At 40.4% G+C, this 24158-nt stretch overlaps 1 protein-coding gene and 1 long non-coding RNA gene across 2 annotated transcripts in view; both read left to right on the forward strand.

Moving 5' to 3' along the window:
- The first annotated feature begins 1442 nt into the window (after positions 1-1442).
- Positions 1443-24158, forward strand: part of NDUFS4 (NADH:ubiquinone oxidoreductase subunit S4) — a 47537-nt gene continuing 24821 nt past the window's right edge. The window contains exon 1 of the mRNA XM_080574586.1: positions 1443-1599. Coding sequence (XP_080430712.1) covers positions 1532-1599 — 68 coding nt within the window. The 5' untranslated portion in view covers positions 1443-1531. The remainder of the gene's footprint in view (positions 1600-24158) is intronic.
- Positions 1736-19428, forward strand: LOC308185899. Its single transcript, XR_013943812.1, has 2 exons — positions 1736-7312; positions 8344-19428. It is a non-coding gene; the product is annotated as an uncharacterized lncRNA (long non-coding RNA).

The following is a 24158-nucleotide window of genomic DNA, read 5'->3' on the forward strand; positions in this document are numbered from 1 at the left end:
AGCTGCTGTTGTTTTGAAAGAGAAAAATAGTATACTTTTCATTTCCCTGTAAGTCGGAAACGTTTGACGGGAAGATAGTGTAGAAAATTACGTATTTGAGTGGAACATTCTAACAGGATGATTTACAACAGAAACTGTTTTGCAACCTTTGCCTAATACAAAGACTATGAAATAGTGGCTCCAGGTCTGACGTTTAATTAGGATTATATAATACAAGGGTGTTGTTTGTTTGTTCTCATTGGAAATTAATGTTCTGTTGATTTGATAACTGCAGAAAACATTTGTTCAGAGTTTCTTTAACTTTTCATTAGAACTATTATTCTTCTGTCCTTTATTTGGGACAAGAAAGCACTGAATTAACTTGCTTGTGTAGAATTTTTGTATCTCATCTTGTCAAACTGCACAATAGAGAAAAAGGCAGGCTTCTCCTGGAGCAACTCACAAACCATTAGACAAAACTAACATCTCCTGTAGGAGTTTCACAACTTTTTGTTTAACGCTTCTTATAATTTTTCCAGTTTTTCAGTAAAATTGAAACTTGAGATAAGGGGTTTTCTTTTTCTTTTTTTTTTTTTCTTTTTTCAAAAATGGCAACAGATTTCAAAATAATTAAAATGATGTTAAGAATGCAGACTTTTCTTCCCCAGAACCAGAAACTTTTCAGTTCTTCACAGCATTGCAGATCCCTCTCTAACCCTGCGCTTTCACACCATGTGTTTCCGGAAAGTGTAGGTCATTTGAGGTTTTGGCACTGAGTACCACAGCGTTTGACTCTTCCTTTACAGCAATCTATCTTCCTTAACCGTGAATGAAGCGTCATATTCCAGGATGTGTGCGCTGTTATTTACTTGCCTTTTTACAGTTAATGCATTAAAAATATGACTCAACTTTAAGAGAACAGGGGCCTTGTCTGTCTTCCTTGTCTAACTATAGGCAATACGTCTAGAATTGGTTTATCTTCCTTGTCTGACTAGGGGAATAAGTCTAGAAGTGGTTTATCTTCCTTGTGTGACTATAGGAAGTTAAGTCTAGAATTGGTGTAAAGTCAAAACAGGGCTCCTACAAGCACAGCATGTTAGATACTTGTTTACCTTAGTGCAGCAAGCACCTGAGTGTATTTTAAGCAGAAAAACTAAGAAATAGGTCAAGACGTGCAAGAAGACACCAGAGCTCTGCTTTCTCTGCATGGAGCGTGCCCTTTTCTCGGGGACACCTAATGAGGGACAGCGGGGCTCAGCCCCTGCCACCCCGGGGTGCCCCGCACCCAAGGGTGCCGTGAGGCCTGGCAGGGCCCTCCCGAAGCGCTTCAGTCCCCACGTCCTTCGCTGAGGACAGCAAGAGGAAGGCAGGAGGAGGTCGGCAGGGCGGTGTGAGGAGGGTGCTCGCCCCCCCCTTGCCGGTGCCTGCCCCCCTCCGGCCCCTCCCGCCCCCTCCATCCCTCCCCGCCCGCCTTCGCGTTTCCTGTGTCCGGGCGGAGGAGGTTTGTCCCAGCGCCGCCGCCGTCCGTCCCCCAGCGGCTGCGCCGAGCGTCATGGCGGCGTCCCTCTCAATGTCAGCGGCTGCGAGGCTCCGCGCGGCGGCCCGCCTGCCGCCCGCCAGGTAACGGCACCGCGGGCGCTCGCCGGACGCCGCCACGCAACGCCCGGCACCGGCGGCACGGAGGGGCGGCGGGGGCGGCGGCCCGCGGGGGAGGCCGCGCTGCCCGGGGCCTGCGGCCGGGCCGGGGCCGCCGCGGGCGCCGCGAGGGCACGGCCGGGCCGGGCCGGGCCGGGCGTCCGCCCGGGTGTCCGCCCGGGTGTCCGCCCGGGTGTCCGCGCGTCCCAGCTCGGCCTCCCGACCGCCGCCGGGCCTCCAGGAGGGGCACGGGGGGGTCGGCGCTGGCCCTGCCCGGCCTGTGGGCAGCCGCCGCGGCTCCTCGCGGCGCCGCCTTCCCGGGGATCCCTGTCCCCGTACGGGCGCCGTGGCTTTGCCCCCTTCCCCTCCCCGACGTCTTTTAATTTTATGTAATTTTTTTTAGAGGACGCGTGTCCGCCCTTCCGCTGTCTCCCCACTCGCCTCGAAATAACACTGGAAATCACCTTATAATTTTTGGTGCTGCTGTGTTGTTTTTTTTTTTTTTATTGTTTTTTTTCATTGTAGAGACCTGTATCGAAGGTCCAGTGCGTGGCCCAAGCCGTAGCTGAAGGTGTGTGCGCATGTTCTGTGTGCGCCACGAGACAAGTTTTTCTGAGCTCCTCTGATCAGCCAGAAAGATGTAGTTCAAGGCACTCTACTGCGATTTTGAGGGCTTTCAGTGCTACATCAATTTTTAAATATAAAAGTGGGTTGTAGAAAGTTACAGTGACTCTTTTAAATGTGTATGTTTATATGTACATATGTAAATGTACACCCAGAAAACTGTACATACATACAGAGAAGAAAAAGGACTACAATCGTACTATTCTTTTACGCATTCTATGTTGACTGGCCCTTTAGTCACTTGTGCTTATTCCTTAAAATGACACCTGTTTTACAGTGCTGAAAATTAATCTTCAGTCTCATAAAAACACTTTGGAACCCAAATATAAATTTAGGAATTCCTCTGTGGTAATGCAGAAACTTACTGTTCATGTTCACTTGTTTCTGCCCGCTGTTTGGTCCTCTGTGGTGCTGATACAACTGTCCCCTGTACCTTGTAAACTGTGTCAGTCAACTGATCCAGGCTAAAAATAGCTTTGTTTGTTTGTTTGGAAGTTTTACCACCCTACCTCATAAGCATTTATTCCAAAACAAGTAGTAGGATGTAGCAGGGGTGGGAAAGGAGCAGCATGGAGGTGTGAGGTAGGGACTGTCAGGTTGGTGATTCTTCCAGGAACAGGATCTTTGAAATCATGCCCCAGGTTCCTTCTCTGCCGCAGAAGGAGATTGGAGTGTTAGTGTCCTTATTTTTTTCAGTAAAAGAGAAATTGGAGATGCTCATCTCAGAGGAAGTTGAACTTGTGTTTCACATTCCTTGGGAAAGTCACCTGATCATAAATCTTCAGGTGGCTTGGGAGAAGAGGCAGGGAGAAGCACCGTGAGTCTCTCTTATGTAGAATTTGTCACATTTTTGCAATCATTGCATGTTAGAAAAGTGAGAACTAAATTTTCCTTGGAACCAGGAAACCTGGAGTACTGTGTCAAATTCGGGATTGTCCAGTATAGGAGAGACATGCAGCTACCAGAGAGAGTTCAGTGAAAGGTCACGAAGATAAGAAAGGAACTGCAGCCTCTGTCCTGCGTGGAACAGGACTGCTCACTAGGAGAAGAGACTCTAGCTTGGTGGGATCTTATCATTATATAACTGTCTGAAGGGAGGATGAGAAGAAGATGGGTCAGTTTCTACCCAGGAGTGTTCAGTGGTGGGATGAGAAGCAGTGGGCACAACCTGGCACACAGGAGGCTCCATCCGAGCACCAGGAGCCCTTCTGTGCTGTGCGGGTGAGGGAGCCCTGGCACAGGCTGCCCAGACAGGCTGTGGGGTCTCCTCCTTGGAGATCTCCAAAAGCCCCTGGATGTGGTCCTGGGCAGCCTGCTCTGGGCGTCCCTGCGTGGGCAGGGGTTGGGCCAGATGGACCCAGAGGTCCCTGCCACCCTCAGCCCTTCTGGGATGCTGTGAAACCACTGAATTAGAGATTCATGTTGTTTGCTGAAATTATGGGAGTAATACGGTTTATTGTTTGACCACTGTAGGATTAAAGTTAAAACCTTAAAGGAACAGTTCTATTTGCAGTGGGTTTGTTTTGTTTTCTTTCTTTTTTTTTTTTGTTTGTTTGTTTTTCATGCAAAACAAGTTTCTCCAACAAGTTCTTCAGTTTTTGGAACAGAATAGTAGTTTCCTTCTGATTTTGAAAACAGTTCCCAAGATCATTTTCCAGTAGTCAGAAAAGATTATATTCTGATTTCCATGAGTTATATTTGATCCTTACAAGTACTGTGTCCTCCTGTAATGCAAAACTGAATTTATCAGTGCATGTTTAAGCACTTCAGAATACACATGCCTAAGTTGCTTGGTGTTTCTGAAGTGTTGACTGCTAACACAACAGGGAAATAAGTGTTTAGTCATAAATTAGGAGCACACACAACAGTATTCCTGATACCTTTAGGAAAAGGAAATAGTGTATGTCTAGTTTAAATCACTGAAGCAGCAGTTACTGAGTCCATCACTCTTCTCTCTAGTGGTGACCATTAAGAGGTGGCTTGAACTGATACAGAAAGTAGAAGTGCCTTTTTTGCTTAGATCACGGTTTTGAAACTTTTATACTGTGAGATCTATCAAGTTTAATGATCTTAAAATTATGTTGAATATGTTCCGAGTTTGACCTCTCTGGGAAGAAGGGCGTACCTAGCTTGTCTGTCTCACTGAATTACTTCAAATTTGACCTCTTTAAGTTATGCTCAGCCAAAATTTGATTTAAGGGTATAATTTAAATAGCACATTTTTTCAAGATTCATGTGAATAGAAATAGAAAAAAAAACAGTAAAAGGAAAACAAAGGAGGGACTGTCTTAAATGTCTTGTGAAAGATTGCAGTTTTGTCATGCGTTAGAGAATGTGGATAGGCTGAACTGGGAAGAGAGCACTTGAACTTCTGTGATCGAGTGACTGCTTCAGTTAACAAGGGAAGACCGACCGATGTCATCTACCTGGACTTCTGTAAGGCCTTTGACACGGTCCGCACACAATGTTCTTATCTCTGAATTGGAGAGAGATGGATTTGAAGGTGGGCTTTTCAGTGATTAGCTAATTGTATGGATGGCTGCAGCCAGAGAGTGGTGGTCAGTGGCTCTGTGCCCAAGTGGAGGCCGGTGACTAGTGGTGTCCCTCAGGGGTCTGTCCTGGGACCGGTGCTGTTTAACATCTTCATCAACGACACAGGCAGTGGGATCGAGTGCATCCTCAGCAAGCTTGCAGATGACACCAAGCTGAGTGGTGCAGTCGACACACCAGAAGGAAGGGATGCCAGGGGTGCCACCTGGAGGGACCTGGACAAGCTGGAGAAGTGGGCCCATGTGAACCTAATGAGGTTCAACAAGTCCAAGTGCAAGGTGCTGCACCTGGGTTGGGGCAATCCCAGGCATGAGCACAGACTGGGAAAAGAACTCATTGAGACTGCAGAGAAGGACCTGGGTATGTTGGTTGATGAGAAGCTCAACGTGAGCTGGTAATGTGCGCTTGCAGCCCAGAAAGCCAAGCGTGTTCAGGGCTACATCAAGAGAAGCATGGCCAGCAGGTTGAGGGACAGGATTCTCCCCCTCTGCTCTGCTCTCATGATACCCCACCTGGAGTCCTGTGTTCAGCTCTGGGTGCCCCAGCCCAAGAAGGACTCAGGCCTATTAGACTGAGTCCAAGGGAAGGCCACAAAGATGATCAAAGGGCTGGAGCACCTCTCCTACAAAGGCAAGTGGATGAAGTTGGGATTGGTCAGCCTGGAGAAGAGAAGGCTATGGGGAAACCTTATTGCGGCTTATAAAACTTTATAAATGAGCACATAGGACAAGGGGGAATGGCTTTAAACTAAAAGAGGGGAGATTTAGATTAGAGGTTAGGAGGAAATTTTTCACTCAGAGGGTGGTGAGGCACTGGCACAGGTTGCCCAGAGGAGCTGTGGATGCCCCATCCCTGGAGGTGCTCAAGGCCAGGCTGGATGGGGCTTTGGGCAACCTGGTCTGGTGGGAGGTGTCCCTGACCATGGCAGGGGGGTGGAATTCGTTGATCTTTAAGGTCCCTTCCAACCCAAACAATTCTGTGATTCTGTGTTCTGTGTTTGACAACAAACCAATTTCTGCTGAACTTTGGAGCTATTCATTCCAAAACCACTTAGCATTTGAGACTCTCGTTGTTTCACAGTGTATTGCAGTCAAGATACAAAGATTCTCATTTCTGTTGCAGAAGTGGAATATTTTGTGTATGGAGGTGTAACACCTGGTTATACTATCCATACATTTCTTAGTAATGGATTTTTCTTGTCACTTATCAGTGATAAATGATGGTTCTTCAGAATGTATTCCCTGCCTCATGTAATTGTGTTGTAAAGACTCTGAGGATGATCAGAAATGTTTTGCTTGTTCATTGTAATGGACACCTGAGGTTATGAGAGTGAAGAAATAAGGACATTTGTGTAGTAGGAAGTCAGTTACTCAGTTCATGCTGTATGCTGAAGAGAATCCGGCAACTTGGGGCATCATTTAAATCTTATTCTTGAGTTGGCATTTATATTAGCAAGAGAACAGAACAGAATGAGACAGGAAGCCATTTTTGTGGGAAAATAGCTTCTAAATGCAGAAGAAGCCCATCAAATTGTTCAATTACTATCTTGCTCTTTCATCAGTAATAGATTTTTTTTTAATTTTTTTCCTCAGATTAACTGACTTTTTCATATTACTGTCTTTTTTATCATTATTATTTATTTTCTTCAAAATAGCATTAGCTTTTGTTGCATGTTCTTAAAGTATGTCTTAGTAGGCAGACTTCAGACTTCCCAGAGACAGATCTGCATTGACCAGAGAGCTGCACAATAATTCACAAAGCTCTTGCTGTTCCTGGCTAATGGAAGCACTGTTTAGCTAATGTTAGTGCTAGCCAGTGTGACTTTTTTTCAGACTTTGAATAAGTAACAATTGGCAGCAATTCTTTTTTATTATTATTATTTCAGTCACCTGTTGTTCATGCCAGCCACATACTGTCATATGCTGTACAAGATAATGTACATGTGGTGTTGTCAGGTTCAGACAAATCAGAAACTCTTGATTTTTCTTTAACAAACAGTAGTTTTGCGGCATTTAACTTAACCAAAATTGATACCAGTGACTAACCACATCTGCATACACTGTATGGGTTAAAATTTCAAAAGATCAGGGGATAAAGTTCATAGATATCTTAACCTTGCAATGTAAGTTTCTTTTGGTTGTTTATGGGAGAAAAAGACCTTTGAAGTATTATATAGTTAACTTGGATTTTACAATTTTATTCAATTAATTTAAATTTTGTTTTTAATGCATATCAGAGAAATAATGGTGAATCAAACTGCACTACCACAGTAGTACAACTGCCGACTGAAATGCAGAACAAAGCTCCAGGGAGTTTCTTACTCATAAGATTACAGTGACGTGGAGGTTTGGAGCACACTCAAGGTGAAAGATGTGGAGAGACAAATGGACACAGCAAGGGGAGAAAAAGATGAAAAACACTGTAGCTTGTACAGATAATGAAGATAAGTTTAAAAACAAGACTCCAGGCAGCAGTGAATCTTCATCTGATCTTGCAGACAGCCTCAAGCACCAGTTTGAAAGAAGTAGGTGTTACATATATCTAAGTGTATAGTTAATTTAAAATCCATTCTTTTTGACTCTATCCACAGTGTTGAAACAATGATTGTGTGGATAAAAGAGTCTAGCAGTCACATCTTGAGTATTCACTGTGTCTGAAAGCATAATCAGTGGTTATTTTTTATTGTCACATGCCTCTTGAATCATAATCTGGTCTCTCTTTCTTATGAAGGAAGAACCTCTTCCTGCATCAATTTTTCATGCTTTGACAGATTTCTGACGAGTAGGATAACTCAAGTCCTTTTGCAGTACATTACGTAGGATGTCAAAATCGATAATCCTTACTTGCTTCTGTCCTGCAATATTTGACATGCCAACAGCATACCGTGTTATTCATGACTGGTGTATTGTTCATGGATATGCATGAACCTAGCATCATGCATATCTGTACAAGGCCAGAGCAGCTCTGGTGAACCAGAGTAGTGTTTTCAATCTCCTGCTTTTGGCAGTATGGGGAGCAGGGTGAAGGACTGTTCCCTGGTTCCTTTAGGATGGAAAGAGGATGCTTCGGAAAGGCCACACGGAGAACAGGAAATGTAATGAAACATTGGGAACGTTATAATGTTGCTGTCAAAATGAAGAATTCTGTCAGAGATGAGAGAAACACACAACTGAAAAATACCGTTTCATATTATTTAGCCTTCTTCTAGTTCTTGTCCTTAATGTTCTACGGGACTCCCATAACGTTTCTTAAATTTTAGATAGCTTCAGTGTTGGTCTAGGTGAGGAAGAGGATCATCAGAAATATGTGGAAATAGGAGGGTCGGATGGGGAAAAGAGGTGGGAAGGGCCAAAGTTTGAGAATGGGGGGAAAGGGTGAGAAGTGTTGTTCTGGAAATGACTGTTTTTCTATTGTAAACGGAGAAAAGTAAATAGTGCAGGAGGTGATGATAGCAAAGCATACCTGATGAGACTTCTTAAATTGCTGCTCACAGTTGAGCATGTAACTTGGAATGACTTATTTTAATTTTATTGTTTCCTTCACTTTTGGAATTAGAACCCCAAAGAGGAAGATAGAAGGAATGACAACCTCTTTAGTAAGAGGTTTAATAGAGAAAAGAAGGAAGACCTTTAAGGTACGTTTGTATGGGAAGCTAGCAAGTAAATAAGGTGTGGGTTTGCTTCTGCACTAAAACAGTTGAAAGCTTTTATTACCAGCTCAGTGCAACTAGTCAGTTTGAGTTCAGAACCACTCGTCGCTGCATATCTTTAAAAAAACATTATTTCATTCTAAAATATATTTTTTCGTATGTCTACTGATCTGTCCACTTAGTGGTCTTCCTTCTACTTTGAGGATTTGAAGAGGAGTGGAGAATGAGAGGAAAAAAAAAAAAGAAAAGAAGGGGGCAGAGGTGAAGTTTGTTGGCACTAATATCCTAAAACAGAAGGACATAATATTTTCCTTAGGGACTAAACAGTTTAAAATAGATTTTGATACTGTGTTTGAAAATGATGCCTATTTTGGTTTAAAATACAAAAACAAAAATAAACAAATTCTTTCATGGAAAAGGCTTTTATGGTGGTATTTCCTAATACCAAATATTTGGTGTCTCTAAGTTTAAGAGAAGTGTTTTTGTACAACATGTTACAGTGACTTCAAACATGAAATTTATAGATTAAGAAATGCCATATGGATACAAGAAGAAGGGGAATTTGAATGCCAGCTGTCAATAGATAGCATTTCAAATCTATGTGAACAAAATAATAAAATTTGCTTTAGTTGCAGTGGTTTAATATATACTGTTCAGCATGTATAGACTGGGAAAAACTTTTTGGGTTGCAAAATAACCTTGATATTCCCTTAACGTAGGTTTGATATTTATGATTCAGTTAACTGTCTTTTTCCACTGTAAATCTTAAACTCAATGTAGTATCTATATATGGTTGCCCAGGAGATGATTGTTTTGAGCTTGTATTTCTGACTGGTAGGAGCTGTCACCTTTAAAGCTGTTCCTCGCAAAAGCAGGTACTAGCAAAATGTACAAGTGAGATTCAAAAGAACTTAAGTTCCAAAAATGAAGTAACTCAAGAATTTAATTGCCATCTATCTCAATAGCATGCTGCTCTGGCCTTTCACTTGCAACTAGCTACAGCCAGATTATTTATAATATGTCTAGCATTCATGCTATATATCTAGCATTTCTGTTTTGCACGGAAGTAAATGCAGTAGGAATTGTTAGACCAATGTATAGGTCTCAGTATGTTAGACCAATGTACGAAATCTCCTCTGTGGCATTGTTGGTAATTTCACCGGTTCTTAAGCTCATGTTGACAAATGGTGATAGAAACACTAATTACAGTTAATATGATTGATATTTTAAACTTTCGGTCGTGTTCTCAATTTTCAGTATTGCTCTTGCTGACATCTTAGTGACAAATCATCTAGTTAGAATAGTAATAATTTCTACTCATCTGCAATCTGTGGCAGTGTCTGTCAATTTTATTTTTTTAAGGAATCTGTGGACATTAAACGTGCTTGAAAACAATGTTAGGTGTAAGATAAATTTCTGGGAATACAAAAGCAAAATCACTACTCAGTTCTGTCTGGGCGTAACAGGTAGTCTCGTTCGTAGTTATTATGCTTTATACTGATCTTAGTGATGCAGGAAAGTATTTGTTTTTAAGCTTGTGTATTTTTGATTATTTAAAAGCGAACTCTGTCTGCATTTTCTTTTGTTACTGTAAGAAATTAAACTTGTAGTATTCAGAGAAAATTTGGAAATGAAAGATATTCTACCTCCTGCAGCAGCTATTGATTTTTATGCTATTGAGCAAATTGGCTGTTGTATACAAAATTGGCTGTTTTAAGAGAAAAGTTATTTGTATTGAAATGCTAAGCAGGGAAGATAAAGCCTATTAAAAAGAGTATTTAAAAAAAATGAGAACAAGTTTAAAAAAATCTTTTATACTAACAACTTCAGAATATTTTATAATTCACCAGAGCTTATTTTTATAGTTTCATCCATGTACATGTTTTCATTCTCACAACAATACAGTGGATTTTGATATGCTTTTTAAAAGTTTTGTAAGAATTGGATTCTGAGTATGTCACAAAGTACACATCCAAGCAGTTTTAAGATTATGTGCATTATTGTTTCTAATAAAAATACTGTTAAGCTAGCAGGAGGCAAGCTGAAAATTTACCATTGCCTTCTTTATAATACGCATGTCCTAAGAAATTAATGGCATAGTTTTGTCTGAGTTAGTGCAGTTGCTCCCTACTGCCCAGTATAAAAGTATGTTTAGGTACTATTTTATTAACAAGCCACTTTCAAGCATCAGTAATCTGTGTATGACTTAATCTTCCCTTGACCCGTGACTGATGTTGAGGAAGTAAATTAACTTCTGACTTGACTAGACAGACTGTAGGCAGCTCTAGAATGTGTGTGGGCAAACATTTCTTGCAGCTGTTTATTCTTGCAGTGTTAACATGAAAGATCTCATGAACAGCTTCTTCTTATTTTTAAAACTCATATTTAATGTATTTTATATAAAATATTTGAAGTCTGATCTTTTTTGAATGTGTACAGTACAAATATAATTATTCTGATATTGTCATTTGCTATAAATCTAACGAGGTAACGTCCTACTAATGTTAGTGATGCCATAAAGTCCAAAACAAAGTCTTGAGCCATAGAATAACAGTTTAATTCTTCATCTTTTCTGTGTATTTCAATAGTTTTAGTTAGAGATTTTTATGAATATTGTATCTGAATTCAGTAATCTTCAGAAGTACCATTTTTTCTTTACAAAAGTAGAGTTGTATTTTGTAGCTATTTAAAGACCCAACAATAAACAATTGTCTTACTACCATCAGTTAGAACTACTATATTTTAAATTAAGGAAAGAAACAGCTCTTCATGCAGTAGTTTTGACTGTTCTGTCATGTATTCAAGGCATATTTGTATGTGCTGCGTAAGTTATCAAGGGGAATTCTGCAGCAGCGATGTTTTGTCATACGTCAATGTTGATTGTGCCTACCAGAGAAAGAGACAAATAATCTGAATGTTGTTGTCTGAACTGCAATTCAAGAATAAGGTTTGCATTTGAAGCACCAGTTTTGCCTTAAGGGTTTATTCCACTTAAGAATAGAGTGAGTAATAGCAAGTCTACTTTCAGGGAGCTAATAGCTAGTAGGACTATGAAAAGAGACTAGCAAAAGGAAAGAACAGCACCAGTGGAGGAGAAGAGAGTCGATGTATAAATAAGAGTACAAAGAAACACACAAATATGGTAGCCAATAAAATTATTTTTATCTCAAAGGTGAATTCTCAAAAATTGATTGTAAGATGTGTTTACATTAATAGCTTTAAATGGAAAGAAAATGCAGTAAGATAATTTTGGAACAACAGTGCAGTCAGCCATTCTTTTAAAGCAGAGTTCATTTAAGGAACTTGACAGTTTCACATTACCCTTGTACCACAGCATAGTTTATCCCTCATCAGTAATTGTCTGAGGACTGCAAATGTTTGTACGGTATGCTGTAGAAGGAAGTACTTCTGTTTATGAACTAGAGCTATGTAATCACTACTTGCACTCAAGTGTAGAATAGCATTTGAAGTTCTGATGTGATAACTTCTGTAAAACTTAATTTGGAGACACTTACATAGGCCACATAGGTTGCAGCCAGCCATTTGTTTTAACCTAAGGATGGGTGGGTTTTGTAGAAGCTAATTAATCACACTGGTTCCCACACAGAAAAAAATGTGTGGTTAGTATCTTTTGAGAAAGTGGTAAGATAAAAAATCGGTCGTTATAGAGAAACTAGATAAAAATTGTCCTTTGGTTTGACTGCAAAGTAATAAGGCTGAAAAACACATGCAAATGTATTACATGCAGTTGATGAATCTGAACTTGATAGAAATTAATGGCTAGTAGGAAGCAGCAAAGTCTTCCGTTCTTGCCTGAAGGGAAGGCAAGTTGGAAAGCAAAGGTGATCTCAGCAAGAACAGGGCCCTCACTGACCAGGACACAGTCCTTCAGCATCTCAGCATGAGCAGAGCTAAGTGCAATTGATAAGTCTGTCAACAGTCCCAGACAAAGCTAAGTGATAAAACCCAGGTCCAGGGTCCATCCAGGGAGTCCAGTCAGGAGCAAAAGGAGCCAGAGACCGGTTTGAAGACAAGCTACAATGTGTGTCTCAAGTCCATCCAGGCAACAGGATAGAAACATGGTTGGAGCCATACTGCAGGTTTGGGGATTGAGGGATTGAGACAGGAGCCTAAATCAGGACTGGACACTGGTACAGTTAATCCTGTCACTCAGGCAGGGAACGAAGACCCAGAGCTGAGCTTAAATGGAGCTTCTGGTGTTCACGGAGGCTGTGGGTGAAACTGACCAGAGTTACTACGGCCTGTTAGTGCCCTCAGGGCCCTGACACGTGGTCTGGCAGCCTTGGTCTTCATGCTGTTAATGTTAAGAGAGCAAGCTGACTTGAAAACTCAAATCATAATTATTCTGGCATATAAGATGGCACCATTGGTTTTCTTCTCTGCATATAACTCAGTAGGCAAAGAGTTACTGAAGTATTACCATAGAATCAGAATAGTTTGGGTTGGAAGGGACATTAAGATCACCCAGTTCCCACCCCCCGCCATGGGGGTAGGTCTCACGAGAGCTGACAATAACAAATAACGTATTTTTTCCACTCAGAGGTGTGTGGAATGGATGAGTTGGAATTATTTCAATGAAGGAATAATATGTACAGGCAGAAGAAGAAAAAATGGGCTGTGGTTAATTAAGCCGTGTGGTATTGTGGAAAGTAGCAAAGGCAGATGATAATTGTGGAATGGTGACAGTTCGAGGAGGAATTGAGAACAATAGTTTGACCTCAGGAAGGAAATTGAAGAGTAAGGTGGCTGAGATGAGGTAAATTGGACAAAGCAAGGGTGAAATAAAATTATCCACAATGTTAACTAGATTATCCCATTGTCATCTAGAACAACTGCTGAGAGCATATAGTTCCGAAAGTGACCTTCTGAATGTCATGTTCCATTTGTGAGCCATTTGGCTGTGATGTTTATGAAGTACTACAAACAAAAATGAATAAACAGCTCTTGAACACTTTTTTTTTTTATAGCTGCCCAACAGCTGAGGCATACTAGCCACATAGATTCATTGACTTTTGTGAACTGTTATAAACTGTAGTTTTGCATTAGCACTTCAAGGGATTGATTCTCTTTTTTACTACAGTTCAATAGTTTACAGTTGAAATGTTTGGTGACAGTAACATAAGAAAACTTGCCTTAATTTGTATGCTATATTTTGTAGATTGAGATTAGCGTAGGATTGTTAGAATATCTGTTACATAAACCTGTGTGCTCAGTCAAATAGGAAGGCAAAATTAAGAGGACAGGGACAAAATACAAGACCACACTATGCCGTAAAAGATTTTGAGTAAAGATTCTTGCATGTTTGCATTTTTTGTTTAGTTTTACATAATTAAAAGGCTCTTGTTCGAAATGCATAGTCTTCCCTAACACAGAGGTGGGCTGTGGAACATTAGTTTCATTCCTCACAGTTTTGGAATTAAACCCTTTGACTTTTGTTGTTCTTGCTATAAAGAGAGCACAGTTTTTAGTTACTGTCTAGTTATGTGAATGCCTGAATGTGTATGTGTGGGGAGAAATTTGACATTTAGTAAGCACAAACAAAGCAAATATGTCACCTGTGTATTTTGTGTTTACTCCCAACAGAATTTTTTCTCTCTTCCTTCTTAACTTTATTATGTTTTCTAACTAGATAACGTAAAATTCAATTGATAGTTGATAGTAAGTTGTGCAGCATTTCTAGTATTATTTGTCTTTCAGATGACTTGCCTACAGAAGGTTTAGTGGTCCTCAGCAAGCTGCGATTTTCAAATTGTGATCTGCAATGAAATTTCTAAGATTAGGTCTTATTCTTTAGACTAGCATGTAATGGAATTGCTGATCAGCAGCTGTACAGGTGGTAACAGCTTAGAGCTCCTCCGCCACCTGACAGCAGATGGACATCTTATAAATTACATATTCTATTGCTGAAAAAGTAGTAGACAAAATATCCTTTTTTTCCTAGTGAGTTTTGTGATTTCAACTACAAAAAATAAGTAAATATTTTTGGGTCATTCTTAGCATGTAAATCTCCTCTGTCAAAAGTGTTTCCAGTCTTTTCACCAGTGTTGGCTAGGATACTTTGAATTACGTGCATATAGGGATCTAAAAGCACTTGCATGACTTTGTTATGAAGTTTATTTGCAAACAAAGACTGAGTTTACATCCTAGAGGTTTGAGAAGACAGTCTGGTATCAGCCTGGGGCTGATACAACAGAGCTGTTTCAGGACTTAGAGCCCTTGTTTGCCTGGGTGCTGACATGAACTGGAGTGAGTGTGGATTTTTGCCCCAAATATTCCTCAGGTCAAGCAGTTTTCAGTGTGTAAATGCTTGTGCCATGCATGTGCCACCTAGTCAATTCTGCTGTTTGGCAGTGCTCTGGAGCATGGTAGAGACACTTGTGTAACTGCAGGAATAGTTTGAGCCTGCCTGTGCTTTCTGTCAGGCTTTTGCTGAGCCACAGGAAGGGCTGCACTGCTCTTCGCTGTGTTCCAGCTGGTGGCGGCTCACAGAACTGGCATTTGTCCTGGGGACTTCACTGGGGTGCCACAAGTGCATGTAATGCACTGGTCCTAGGGCAGTATTGGGAACTGGAGCTGTGCTTGCATAGTGCTGTGGTTCAACTGGTGCCATGGCCGTCACTAGAATTTTTTTATCCATGGGGTAATTAAAGTAGAATCCCAAAGAACTAAAATCTGACTGTTTTCTTCTTAGTAAAATATTTAGAAGTATTACATTAATTCAATTTCCAAAAGTAAACCAACTTAATATTTTGCTTTGGTAATACCCACTAAGTTACAAACCACAACTTGAATGCTAGAAGTTATTTTCTTGTTTATTCAGTACAGTTAGATGCCCAGTGCTTCTTCTCATAAATAGATTTCTCTAACAATAAAGCACGATCAGTTCGTGCCCTGATTTCCAAACCCACACCAGAAATATATGTTTTTTCATGTGACCTTCTATGTTTATGTTCTTATGCAGTATTTATATATTCCTATTTAAATTTTGGTCTTTTGTTTTTTGGTACATAATATAGAAATTTCAGTACTTTAGATTAAGTAAGTCAGTATTCATTCATTCAGAAACAGAACTTACAGTGTTTATAATTCAACATCGTTTTGCAGGCAAAGTAAAAACTATGATGTGCCAATATTGTCTGAAAATGTAGCTATAAATGGGAAACTTGCTTCTCTTCCAAACCCAAAAGTTATTCGTGTGGGTTCATACTGCAAAATAGACCTTCATGGTCTCCACGTGGACTGTTTGGCATTATAAACTATCCCATATTAATTTATGTTGGGATGTTGTAAAAATAATAAAAGAATCCTGGTAAAAAATAAAATATCAGTGACTCTGATAAGGCATTGTCACTTTAATTACAGTATTACAGTAGTAAATTTACTACCAAGGAAGCACTATCCCACTGTATTTAAGTTCGTCTCTCACAAGTTCAACTTTACAAGCTGTCTGTATAAAAATGCATTATATTGGGCCTGAATACCATGATCTGTACTGTATCTGACATCATGTAACAGGCAGTCATTAATGTTCCCATTTTACACGAATGAACATTATGCTAATTTGTTTTTAGTCTACTTAATTGTAGTGTGTGACTAGGTTGGATGCTGTGGAAAGTTCTGAGCTGACAGTTTTTCCATGTTCTTGTTGAGAATTTCAAAGTTTTTAGGGTGGCTATATGTTGTGAAGCTTATATTATTCCTCATAAATGCCTTACTATAAAAAAAAAAAAGTTGCTTTTCTAAGAATGGTTATCTCATTTGTGCATCAAAGCATTCAGTTCCGCTTCTGCATATGTGCATCCTCTGGTGCTCTGGTCATTCATTATCAGAATACTTAAAACTCCATTTAGACTTAATGAGTGCTTTCATTTTTTGTGAGGTGCATGAAGTTTTCTTTAGGACATTGTTTCATCTCTGATGTGATCTGGTTACATGTGCCATGATACCTAGTTTTCTTTAATATATCTCCAACAGTTGACCAAAAGGGGGTGCTAATAGATCAAACAGTCAGATGTGTTGCATGAAGAGGTTAAGGAGCCTTTTTTTCCTGCAACGAATTCAATCTTAACTCCTAGATTAGTACAGGTAAATACAAGTTTTTGCATCTGGATGTCATATATAACATGCTGGTAGCAGTGTTGCTTTTTGTGGAAGGCAGATGCATGCGTTAGGAATATGGCTGCTTGTCACCTTTTGCTAGGCTTGTGGGACTTCCTTGTGACACTTCCTGGTGTTCTCTTCTGCAAGACTTCAATGTATTTTGCAGCATATGTGGTTAAATAAACAAAAGCATATAAGTGTTAAACATCGGTTGTTGGCAGATATTTGAGAACTTCAAATTTGGTAATATTTACAAGTTGACTGTAGATATCCAAAGTTAGTGTTTCCTTCATCCAAATATCACGGAAGACTTCTGTTTTTGACTGGTTTCTCCAGTTCAACAGAACTGGTTAATTAATGCCATCAACAGAGCAGTGACCTCTTAATTGTCAGAAGGGAGGAGAAGACGTCCCTGAAACCAAGGAACTCTGCTACCTCCTTATTCTATGACAGGATAAGATGGTTGAGAGACTAAAACCTGACATATCTTGTGGTGAAGACTAAAGAATTTCAAATGGCTTCGTAATTGACCTCTCCATTTGTGTAGCTGAGATGCAGAACCTATTTGTGACTTCACTGACTGTGGGTGGAAAATAACCTTTTCTCATAGAAGACATGCATGTGGTTAGTTGATCACAGAATTTGTTTTTCCAAAATAAGTGAAACTTACATAATTTTTTGAATTCTGCAAATTCACATTTTCACTAGTATTCATCATTAATTCATTCACTGTTACTGAGCTAGTGTGTGAGTCTTTTTACAAGTATTTAACAAGAAAACCATTGAGTGTACTCTTTGCCAATTTTCTATGTTTCTACTCTTTCTATTGAGTATAAAATAACTTTGAATTTACTGTGGGACTCTAAAACAATAAGTTGTAGCCATAACCCAGTCTGGATGTAATGTTCCAGCCTGTAACGCCATTCTCAAGAACAGTGCATTTTGAAAGAAAAAGTGACCTTAGCTTTTTTTTTTAAATTCCTAACACCAAAACCCAGAAATGTCATAACATGTATTGTTTTATACCAGATCTTAAAGCTGAGTTCATGCTGTGCTGGGCCATGATTAAACTCATGCTTTTTTTTTTTTAAAAAGTATTATAGTTATTTTTAAGGGAAATGCAGCAAGTAATATAATAAAAAGATAATAAATGATAGGATTAAATGATAATTCTGGAATCGATTATGCAGGATCATATAGATCAAGTTTAAGGAATTTAAATGCCCAACACAGTACTCTGGGGGTGGGAAGGGAGAAAATACCACTTTTGTAATTGTAAACCATATGACATTTTGAATTGTTTTTTTTGTTTTTTTTTTTTTTTTGAGCAAAAGAACTTGCTGTAGGTTCATTCCAAGTTAGTCATGTTTGTGGAAAGACAAATATACCTTGTTTGTGTGACAGACTAATGTGTAAAGAACAAAAAAGGTATCTTCCATTAAGACAATGGCTAGGAGATTTAAGAGAGAAAGTATCCTTGGGGAGAAGGGAGATGGTGCTAGATGCATCTTAACCAGCTGTAGCCAGTCCTCTTTAATGGCAGAAATAAAAACGTCTTAAGAGACCAGGAGACCTTGGTTTGCTACAATCCACAAAGCTGCAGAGTTGATTAGCTGCATAATGAGCATGTGAGAAAGTACCGGGAAGATTATAGAGAACACGAGTGATTTTTTTTATAAAATATTAATTTTAATTTTAAGTCATTTTGAGTTTTTTGTTTCTTTTGTTTTAAAAGACTAATTATTCTATTAGAAGTCACACCTCTATTCATGGCAAGGTCATGGGTCACATCCTCCCAGAAATTGTACTAACGTACAGTTTAAAGTACAGATGGGGGGAGAGCATCTGACATAATCTATAAGGATTTGTGCAAAGTATTTGATGCTGTCCTCCCTGATATCCTTGGCTCTAAATGGGAGAGACATGGATTTGACAGATGGACAATGGTGGGTAAGGAACTGGCTGGATGGTTGCACTCAAAGAGTTGCAGTCAACAGCTCAGTGTTCAATAACGAGATTAGTAATGAGTGGTGTTCATCAGGGGTTGGTATTGGGACCAGTGCTGTTTAGCATCTTTGTTGGTGACATGGACAGTGGGATCGAGTGCACCCGCAGTGAATTTGCCAATGACACCAAGCTTTGTGGTGCAGTTGACACGCTGGAGAGAAGGGATGCCATCCAGAGGGACCTGGGCAAGCTTAAGCGGTGGGCCTGTGCAAATCTCATGGAGTTTAATGAGGCCAAGTTCAAGGTCCTGGGTCGGGGCAATTCCAACCACCAATACAGGTTGGGTGGAGAATGGATTAAGAGCAGCCCTAAGGAGAAGGACCTGGTTATGTTGGTTGATGAGAAGCTTGATGTGAGCTGGCAATGTGCGCTTGCAGCCCAGAAAGCCAACCATATCCTGGGCTGCATCAAAAGCATGGCCAGCAGGGTGAGGGTGGTGATTGTCCCCCTCTGCTCTGCTCTCATGATACCCCACCTGGAGTCCTGCGTTCAGCTCTGGTGCCCCAGCATGAGAAGGACATGGAGCTGTTGGATCAAGTCCTAAGGGGGGCCATGAGGATGGTCTGAGGGCTGGAGCACCTCTTCTACAAAGACAGGCTGAGGGAGTTGGTTTTTTTTTTCAGCCTGGAGAAGAGAAGGCTCTGGGGAGACCTTACAGCAGCCTTCCAGTACCTAAAAGGGGCCTACAGGAAAGCTGGGAAGGGACTCTTTGTTGGGAGTGGCGTGATAGGACAAGAATCATGACTTTAAGTGAAAGGAGGGGAGATTTAGATTAGATAGAAGGAAGAAATTTTTTTACTAAGAGAGTGGAGCAGGTTGCCCAGAGAAGTTGTGGATGTCCATCCCTAGAAGTGTTCAAGGCCAGGTTGGATGGGGCTTTGAGCAACCTGGTTTAGTGGGAGGTGTCCCTGCCCACGGAAGGGGGATTGGAATTAGATGATTTTTAAGGTCCCTTCCAACGCAAACCATTCGGGGATTCTATGAAACCAGACTTTTGCATTTAAAAGCTTGTTTGTTCATCAGTATCTCACTGTAAGAAAAATGCTTGGGCAGATTCACAATGGATCTGGCAAGCTTGGAATCTCATCACTCTTTTTATTAGATAGTTAAGTTTGAAGGAAGTTTGATCTGTATTTTGAATAGGAGATGAATTAGCCTGGAAGATAGCAGGGTTTATTGTTGCTGTATCTAAAACTTTCTGCAGAGTTTCTGAAGTTTAGAATTAAATTGTTGGTCTATTTATTTAAAATATTTTGTTTATGGTAATTTTAAAACAGAGCTTGGTTTGTCACAGAATGGTAAAAAATGGGACTCTTAAGGTACCAACACAGAAAAAAAAAAAGCATAAGCAGTCAAGAAAGGCATGATGTTGTAACGTGAAGCCATTTTGCTTAGAAAGAGAAAGGAGGAAAACAGATTACTGTTCCAGAGGTCAAAGAAAGGAGAATCGTATGAGAATGGAACAGTAAAAAGTGTATTTTATACTTTTGCAATTCAGTCTGTCACAAAAAGCCACCTAAAGGTCCGTAGTGTATGTGGGCAGAGGCAAGTATTAATTGGGAATTTTGTGTGAGTTACTTTACTGTTGGGGACAGAATAAAAGGTTGAAACAGAGTAGTCACCTAAGTGATTTAGATTTTATATTCATTTAATTTGAAGGTTAAATAAGTGTTGTCAAGATTAAGGGGAGATATGAGTGATGAAATGATATTTCTTGTCGTGGGAGTTTGAAAAGAGAAGATTGCGTGAAAGAGGTTTGTTTCATGGTTATCTCCTCAGTTAAGCTAGGACTTGAAAGTGCTCTAAGTTTGTGTCACTAAATGGGGAGGAGCTGTTGACTCCACTGGGGGTAGAGAGGCCTTGCAGAGGGTTCTTGACCAATTAGAGGGCTGGGCAATCACCAATATGAAATTTTAACAAGAGTACATGCCAGATTCTGTACCTGGGAAGAGGCAAGCCTTGCTATATGTACAGACTGGGGGGATGAGAGGCTGGAGAGCAACTCTGTGGAAAGGGGTCTAGGTTGACAGCAAGTTGAACACAACCCTTGCAGGCAGGAGGGCCAGTCATACCCGAGGGTGCATCAGGCACAGCATGGCTAGCCAGTTGAGAGAAGGGGTTGTCCCGCTCTGCTCTGTGCTGCTGCTGCCTCACCTCCAGCACTGTGTGCAATTTATGGCACCACGATATAAAAAGGGCATTAGACTATTAGAGAGTGTCCAAGGGAGGGCTACAAACATGGCAAAGGGTCTACATGGCAAGATGCATGAGGAGCGGCTGAGGTCCCTTGGTTTGCTCAGCCCAGAGCAGAGCAGGCTGAGGGGAGGCCTCATGGCGGCCTGCAGCTCCCTCACGAGGGGAGCGGAGGGGCAGGCGCTGAGCTCTGCTCTCTGGGGACAGCGACAGGACCCGAGGGAACGGCATGGAGCTGGGACAGGGGAGGGTCGGGCTGGGGGTTAGGGAAAGGTTCTGCACCCAGAGGGTGGTCAGGCACTGGGACAGGCTCCCCAGGGCTGTGGTCACAGCACCGAGCTCCTGGAGTTCAGGAAGCGTTTGGACAACACTCTCAGACAGAAGGTCTGATTTTTGGGTGGTCCTGTGCAGAGCCAGGAGTGGGACTTGGTGATCCTTGTGGGTCTCCTTCAAGTTCAGGATATTCTGTGATTTTGTGATCTAAGTGTCTAACACTAGGGACAAACATGCAATGAATGAAACTTGTTGAAAATGAAACCAGTGCTCTGGGAATCAAGTAACGCTTTCTATTAACTTTGAAATAGTAATATTTCAGATCACGTGATATTTCAAAGTTGTTGGTACATAGGAAAGCTCCAGGGTACTTTCCTATGAGAGGTGCAACAAATGGCAGTGTCAATAGTCTGTCATCCTTAAAGCAAAGCTGGTATTTTATGTAGTCTTACACAGAGAGACCTCCATGGACTCCAGCTCCAGATTCTTAGTCTAGTCCAAATGCCCATTTTCAACAAGTTTTCAAACATGGAGTACTTACAGAAAGTTCCAACTCACTGTAATCTGGGGCTGGGCAGAAGTCTGCATATATAAGGGAACAAGGTTGCAAATTCCAGTGGCAGGTGGGCTTTTTCAAAAATTGTGTAGTCAAGTGAAGTGGCCTTTGAAAAATGATGAAGAGTAGCAGAAATTGACTTAGGCTAGTAAACTGTCTGTCTGCTTTTGAAGAAGAAGAGCTAAAACATCGCAGAGAGCCTTCCAATTCATCCCATCTGACAGAGACACCTTGTGCAAATAAATTATCTCCTTCTGTGTGCAATTTTGCCCACCTTTAATCTGATGGGATTTTTACCAGTATCAGTTCTTTTTCTGTTAATGTTTATTTTTTTCTGAAAAGGCAGAAATTTTCAAAATGAACAATCACCTGAATAATAAAGATGTCAGGTAACATAACGCTGAGTGGAAATAAGTTTGGAAGGGCATGGCATGAAATACATTAAATTTTGTTCAAATTGCATCTACATTACAGGGATAATGTGTGATTCTGATCAGCCTAGTTACTTCAGTCCTGGCTTACATAAACCCTTCACATGTTCATCAGACCTTTTCACAGAGCAAGGTTCTGAGAACTTCTTGATTTATATCAGATTTTCTGTTCAGAAAGGACCAATTTGATTGTATGGGCCAATATTCTTCTTTGGCCGTATATTTAATAACGTAGTGAATACCATATCACACGGTGCTCTAGAATAACCATGGAATGCTATTTTGATACTAAAATGCCTGGGATGGAGGAAGAAACTTATTTTCCTATCATAGTGTTTTGCCTTGCTTAATGTGTGCTTTCAGCTGCTTTCCACTGGAACTCGTGTAATACTCCTGTTCGAGAAACTTTTAGGATAACTTCATATTGGGCACGATTTTGAAGAAGGATCATCTAAAAGCATCTTCATAGTATATTGCAGTTATCGTTGTATCCTGTTCACATGCCATACTTGTTCGATATGTGCAGATTAAAAAATGACATCTGTGTTGTTCTCTGAAACAGAGCTTTTGAGCTAACAGAGTGGTTATCATTTAGATGTGAAATTCTTGCATTCCCTGGCTTCTCCCAAAACTACTACTTCAAAATATCCTTGCAGGCAAATTTTGTCATTTCAAATGTGCGTCTGTCCATACCAGAAAGTAGGGTGATTCTATAAATTTTGTGCTTTGAGTTCATTTTTCTTGACATGGAGGCTTTCTGTTGTTGCTGTTTTCAAATCAAATATAATTTAGTAGCATGTATTCTGTGTTAGAGGTATAGATTGGTGGGAATCTGCATTTGAAATATTACTGGACTGAACTTTGTTCCATTTGCGTAGATCTGTAAGATTTTTGTGGCTTACTTGATAGTCGCTGATTTTAAATTTCCTTCTATTGTAGGTTTTACCTCGTCAAAACTTTACCATGCCAGCATTGTCTGAAAATTGAATGCTCATTTAGTTAATGTGTTAAATCCAGTACAGCTATTCTTTTGTTATGTGGAATTATGAGTGGCTTTTTCCAAGAGATCAACTTAATATCTTCAAATGTGGCACGGAGGGACATGGTTTAGGGATGGGACACAGATATGGGGACACTGAGGGACATGGTTTAGTGATAGGACTCAGTAGTTCTGGTTGATGGTTAGACTTGGTAATCTTGAAGGTCTTTTCCAACCTAGATCATTCTGTGGTTGTATGAGTCTATGAAGTGCATTTTCACCAAAATCCACAAAAATTGGAGAGGGATTTAAGACTAGAAGATGTGGGTGGATGCATGCATTATAGGGACTTTTCCCCTGGCTACACCTTCTATGTTCTCATTGGCTTAATAAAATGCTATGTAAAGTACACTGTTGTAATTCTTCGGGTGTTGAATGACTTCATGCAAGTTACCTCATCCCAATATGACCTTCAAATTACTGAATGTGAACTGGGCAAAGTGGGGGGCTTTGAATTTTGATAGTGTTGCAGATTTTTGAGTGTCTTGGAACTCTGTTTTAAAAGCTGTGGAGTTTTTTGTGGAGGCAGTTGTGGATGGTTTCCTCAAAAGAGAGGTAAATGTTATCAGTAGTGTTAAATTGCTAGAAGTACAGTTGTAAGCATCCCATAGACAAAATCTCAAAAGTTCATTTGTATTTGCAAGTATGTCTTGTTTCCCAAGTCTGGTAATCTGAAGAAGAGTTGAAACTGAAGTGGCTTAGCCCCTCTTACTGTTCAGTTATTTGTATTCTTGCACTATTGTGCCTCATTTGTTTAAAGTGACCTTAATTAAATGTGAAGCACACTACTAGCTCAGAGAACTGTGCTTTCTGGCTTCTTTCACTTGCTGTTGAATTATTTTGCCAAAAGATGATTTGCACTCAAAAGGCCTTATCCTGACATCAGTGACATAATGCAAATTGATGACAAATTTTGTTTCTCAATTCAGTGATGGGGGATTGGGTTCCATATTTCCATCTTCACTTTGCAGGTTTAGCAATTATGCAGAAGGATTAATCATATTTCTTGGAAGCTAATAAGCTGGCCCATACTGATTCAGGAGTGCAGCAAAATAGTTGTGAGCTTTGCCCACTCAGAGATAAAAAATTGTGTTTGAATTA

This window comes from Anser brachyrhynchus (genome assembly GCF_964034855.1).
Source record: "Anser brachyrhynchus genome assembly, chromosome: Z".
Lineage (NCBI taxonomy): Eukaryota > Metazoa > Chordata > Aves > Anseriformes > Anatidae > Anser > Anser brachyrhynchus.